Here is a 6262-nt window from a genome sequence, read left to right as displayed (position 1 = left end):
TTTGAATTGTTCCCCATCAACAAATGAAGTTCCAGTGGGCTTTACTCCCAGCAGTTTTTCTCCATTTGTGTCATGACGGTCTACTGTACACTTTGAGGAGTCAGCTTTTTCCCAGTATCATTTTGAGTGCCTTCCAACCTGAGGGACTCATTTTCTGGCACTATATCTGACAGTGTTTCTCTGCTATTCAAAAGGCTTTCAGTGACTAAATATTCAGAAATAGTTCATCATTCCTTCTTTCTAGTCTGTCTTCGTCTGGAAGCTCACCTGAAACCTGTACACAATAGGTGACCCTGCTGGTGTTTAAAATACCTGTGACATGGTTTCCTGAATCACAGCAACTCACAAGCCACAACAGTATGACAAACTGACACATGAGTGGTGGAGAGTTATTCAACTAGCAAATGAATAAGCTGGGATTCCATTTTAAGTCAATGGACACTGCTCTGAATACTTTAAAACTAACTGTAAACATCCTAATGTATGTTTTTAAACAAATAATATAGTACCATTTTCACCACAGCAGGCAATTCTGTTTTAAGTGGAATCTATAGAATTATTTCCTTAAAATTGTGTTTTAATTTACTTCTGCTTCCATGCTTTGGCTTACATATAATTTAAGGAAATGCTGTTCTAAGGCTGGAACCTGTGGAGATAAGGCCTCAGCTATACCAGCATGTAATGAGCCAAGAATTCAGACTGAAGAGAAAAAGCTAAAGAGAGAAAAAAAGGTGGCTTATATCCTTGCTCATTGCAAATATTCAATTTAAATATGAATGCTATGGAGAAGCACTCAAGGGTTAATTTATTGACCTGTTAGCAACTTTGTTAAAATCTAGCTAAGAGCAACTCTAAATGTTAAAGTCTTCCCAAATGACAGAATTGGCTTTTCTTATTAAAAAAAAAAAATTGTTTTTAATTTAAAAATTGGCATGGTGGTGATCCCAACTCCTGGCTAGTCCATGTGTATGAGAGTGAATGAAGTGTGTCCCACTCGGTTTTCAATGACTTATTTTTTCAGTATCTTGCCAAGACTTTCTTCTGAGACACCTCTATGTGGGCTCAAATTTCTACCTTTATGATTATCACCTAAGTGCATTAACTCTTTGCACCATTCTCAAGTCCCTTTCTCATGAAACTCATACATAATGAAGCTCCTAAACTTCCTTGGTTCTTATTAAAAAGTCAAAAACTTCAACAATAATTTAAACATACCACAATTTGTAATGGAATTTTGTATAAGGTGAAATGGGTGAGAAATATCCCCAAGCCCTAACTTTGCAGTAAATGAATGAACTTTCTTATATTTGGCCATTTTGCTGTTGTTTCATTGGACTTGGAGGACCTGTGGACTTGGTGGTCCAGATTAACAGAATCTAAGATATTGGAAGGTTTTATTTTTGAGTATTATAAAAATTCAGGTGTATCTTCCGACAAGATGCTCCTTATGCTTCTATTAAATATACAGCACAAGACAGAACTAGTTCTTTAGACATAACTAGCTCTTTATGGAAATGTTTACATCTTTTATAGTTTCAAAAACAGACTAAGAATGGGCTCCATTTTGCTGTCTTCTAACATTGCAGGTCTTGCTCACCATTTTGTTAAAATCTAGCTAACAAGGATAGCTCCTATCAGTTGATGAAAATGCCATTCACATCTTTTATTCCTCTAATCCCTGTTTCTGGATTGGTTTTATGGCTTCCTAATTTTCAATTTCATAAAAAGCCATGTTATTTTGTCATATCGTTAACAATGCAGCTGTGCAGCAGATGAGCAATTCTCCAGGGCAATTGGCAAAGTCTCCAGGGAAGACCCAAGGAAGGGCTGTCACCTCTTCACGTTTGCAGGCAGTCAACAGAATGAATTGCATGAATTTGTTAAAGCCCCACATTCGGTTGGAAATAGCTGTTATTTCTGTGATGTGCCCAGCTTGAACTACACTACCAGTGTACATCAGAAAAATATACACAGAGAAATAATAGATATTCCCAAGCTAATAATAATAGTTATTATTTCTGTATATGTGTTTTTTGGATGTATGTATGTGTTTGTTTTTTTCTAATCTAATTGAAGGCATCCTAGGGGCAAAGGTTTTCTCTTCTGTTTTCTTTGTATCTGCTGACTCCTGTCCTCTCTTATTGTTTTTGGTGTTAAGTGTCATCGAGTTAGTTCTGACCAATAACGATCTTATATAGGGTTTCCAAGGAGCAGCTGGTGAGCTTGAACTGCTGACCTTGTGATTCAAACTGACTTTGAAGTCCAGTGCATTAGCTCAGAACACCACACCAAACACTGTAATGTTGCTGACTAAATAATTTAAACTATAATTTTCCTAAGTTATAAAGAACCAGGATATGGAGTCACTTCAAAAAGTTCATGGAATAATGGAATTAAAAAAGAGCAGAATTTTCCCACAAACTTGTATATCTTATGCTAAATTTGATATCCAATTTCCAACTATTACTATTATAAAATGTTATTTAGCATTCAAGTTATATTGGAAATATACATTTTGTAAAATTAATATATTACATACATTTATTATTCTTAAATTATCTAATGATATTAAACTAGATATTAATCAATAACTCTCAATATTTAAAACTGTGGTGTAGATCATTTTTGTTGGAACATCTTCATGTTTTTCTGTTTTGTTTTTACATTTTAGGTGTTCAAGAATTTCCGGAAAACATAAAGTGCTGTAAGTGTTTAACAATAATTGAAGCCAGTGTCAATCCCATTTCAAAGTGAGTATTAGTGATTAAATTTTATTTATCTTGATATTTCTATTGAGTAATAATGTACCATGACAGGAAAAAAAAAAAAAATCATATGATAAATGAATTTTCACTGTTACATTTAAAATTCAACTTAATAAAATGGTGGGAAAGAAGTAATCAAATAATAATAGCTGCACAAAAGATGATCAGAAGCATAGCTGAGTAACAATGAAAACCCAATTGGGACAAGATGGCAGTACTTGAGGCAAACTGCTGTCTTTTTTCCAGTAACTCTAAGGGCACATTCCAAGGAAGAGAGCAGGAACTAAGGAAACAGCTATAAGTTACGGTGAGTTGGGTAGGAAATTAACAACAAAGACCTGGCAGAAGTTCAAAAGCATGCAAGAGGTTAAGATTTGGTAGATGTTTGAAAAAAGCTGACTTTGTAGCTAAAACTTGAAACAGAATTTGTTTTAACTAGAAATAGAGAGTATTTGTATGCCAGGGATTATAGGAGGAACAAAGAGATCACCCTATGAAGACAGTGGAATGGAAGACATGGACAGTAAAGATACTGTAATCAGTAAAAGGGTATTTGTGATTAAAGGTCTGTTAATGCAGAAATTCCATGGAAAATGAAACTTAGCATGTGACCATGTTAATAAATTATTTGTATGATATATAAAATACATTGGCAGATCATCAACCCGAATATGAAAGTGTCCAATAATGAAAGTGGAAATAAAATCTGGAGAAACTATTGAAAGCTATAGTCATATAGTTCCAACTAATTTCAATCCTGTACAGGGTTTTCCAGGAACTGCTGGTAGGTTGGAACCACTGAACCATTTACCTGGTGGTTCACAGTTCAGTTATTATCCTACAGCTCCACACCAGGAGTTTAGCCATATTTAGTAAAGGATGAAACAAATTATCAGTACTAGGATGCAGATAATCAGTTTCCAAGTAAAGCTGGCATATCAATTCCACAAAACTGATGTACAATTTTAGAAGTCCTTCAGTTCTTTGTCCACATGGAGTTAATGAGGCTAGAAGAAACTGAAGTCCACCTCAGAGGCATTTGGTAAATAGAATATATTCAAAAAACAAAAGGAAGTTGCTCAAAGGAAAGTTGAAAGGAAAATTTTCACTAATAAAAATGAGAGAATATAGTAGAGGTAATTTCTCAGTAGATAGGAGGTAAAGACTGTATATGAGACTAGAAATTGAATAGAATGTAAAAAAATGGAGTAGAAGTTTAGATGGAGATCCTTGCATGACAATTGATAAAATAATTTGAGCCCTTTAGTAAAAAAAGTGGAACTTCAAGCAATACAAGGGAGGGTATGGCTTCAAAAGTTTGGGGAAAAATTCCATTATCTTTTTATCCCATTTTTTCATGAACTTTTTGAAGTCCCCTCATAAAATGTGTTTGAGAGCCACCTCAGAAAAATATATGAAGGAAAAAAGAAAAAGGTAAAACCTTGAGAAATTTTACTAAAACTCTTGGGCCAGAGTGCCATTTCCTCAATAAGGAAATAAATGTCACCAACTTCTCCCAAGATGATGACAACCATGTTCTTGACTTGAATCATATCATCCAAGATAGATAATAAATGTATTCTATTTCTAAGTTATCAATTCTAATTAAAGTTCCTTGAAAAGATTATTAGCTGACCTAAAAAGTCTATAAAATATCAAGTCATGAAATTCCTCAAATATTATTGTTATACTTTTAGTGTTATTATAGTTTTAGTTTTAGATGTGAACTTTGCAGTATAGCCTGAAAGCTATAAACAAGTATTGTTTGAAAATTATCACAGTAAAATTGAAAATAAACAATATTCAATGAATAAGGCAAGAACTAGTGTGACACCGTAGGATAAGCACTGGACTGTTAACCACAAGGTTGGCGGTTTGAACCCAGCAGTTGCTCCTTGGAAACCCTATAGCAACAATGGCATTAATAGAGAACCTCTGGCACTATAGGATAAATACTGAACAACTAACAGTAAAGTTCATGGTTCAAATCCCCCAGCTGCTTGTCATAGTGTCACTATGAGTCAGAACTGACTAGACAACATTTAATAACAACAACTATGCCTCAGAACTTTAGATACATTACTTTATTTTAACCTTCACAGCAATCTTTTGATATGTTTTTGCATATGAAAGTTATATATATAGGGTGACGTTCTGGTGTGCTGCTATGGGTTAATGTGCCAGACTGCAAAGTCATTTGAACTGCAAGATTGGTGGTTCAAGATCACCAGCTGCTCCTCAGAAACCCTATGCAGCATCACTATAGGTCAGAACCCACTTGACAGCACATAACAAAAACATATGTCTTTGTTTGTCCAAATAATACAGTTTACATCTCTTGATGTTGCATAGTCAATAACAGCACCACTTTAAGTCAAAAGTATCTTATTTGAATGACAGATTATGTGGTCATTCTAGTTTTACATTAACATTGAAACATAATTATAAAATAAAGTGAGAAATCATGATTCAAGTACAAACTAATGTTAAGATAATTAATAGGAAATTAGACCAAAGAATAAGCATAAAATTGTAATTATAGTTGTGTAAAGGATGTGAAATTATAAGCATTTTTCTTTTCTCCTTATTTTCTAAATGTGTTGTAAAATGCTAATGTGTGTTTAAGATATATAAATGAAAGTATTTATAAGTAAAACACATTTTCAGTTAGAGTAAAAGCTCTTATATAGAATTCTTAACTACAATTGATAAAACATGTAATTTGATATAGTTTAGCTGTTCTAGTAGAGATCAGGGGCCTTCAATATATGGGTATTTTCATTAACTTCCAAAGTAAATGCAATTAGAAAAGCAAAATATTGAAACACAGGTATGTTCAGCCCATGTAAATTTGCCTATCTCAGCAATGAAAATTATCAATAATAAAGGTATTTTAAAATGATATTCTACTTAATTGAAAAATCAGAACAAACAATATTAAGGAAAAGTAATATAATTCATAGCTCTTACTATGTAAAATATGATCATTTAATCTTTGGAGAAAATCTAAGATGTGGATATTTATATCTCCATTTTATATGTAAAGAAACTGAATCTTAAAAGGTTAAATAATTTGCCAAAGGGGGGAAAAAAACCTTGTTAAATTCAAATCTAGATAGCAGTGCCCATGTACTTAAGCTTACATGACTATTTGGTTATAAGATTACTTTTTCTGTGGTGTACTTTGAATATATAAATTTTAATATAAGCAGTGAGTAAAATGGAAGAGTATACTTAATATAGAAAGTAGTATTCAATAATATAGCTAAAGCAAATGGAAGAATTGAAGAGGTCCAAGAGCTGAACAGAAAATTTCAAAAATCAGCTCGAGAATATAAAACCAAATACTATAATAAAATATGCAAAGATTTGGAGTTAGAAAACCAAAAGGGAAGAACATGGTCAGCATTTCTCAAGCTGGGGGAACTGAAGAAAAAATTCAAGCCTTGACTTTCATTATTGAAAGATTCTCTGGGCAAATTATTGAATGATGCAGA

General features: G+C 33.1%; 1 protein-coding gene across 1 annotated transcript in view; it reads left to right on the top strand.

Moving 5' to 3' along the window:
* LRRC7 (leucine rich repeat containing 7) overlaps positions 1-6262 on the top strand; it is a 688741-nt gene that overhangs the window by 277531 nt on the left and 404948 nt on the right. The window contains exon 4 of the mRNA XM_006862417.1: positions 2672-2750. Coding sequence (XP_006862479.1) covers positions 2672-2750 — 79 coding nt within the window. The remainder of the gene's footprint in view (positions 1-2671; positions 2751-6262) is intronic.

The sequence above is a fragment of the Chrysochloris asiatica genome, unplaced genomic scaffold, assembly GCF_000296735.1.
Source record: "Chrysochloris asiatica unplaced genomic scaffold, ChrAsi1.0 scaffold00048, whole genome shotgun sequence".
In the NCBI taxonomy this organism is placed as follows: domain Eukaryota; kingdom Metazoa; phylum Chordata; class Mammalia; order Afrosoricida; family Chrysochloridae; genus Chrysochloris; species Chrysochloris asiatica.
Note: the sequence above shows the minus strand (reverse complement) of the source record. Positions and strands in the feature narration are given on the sequence as shown.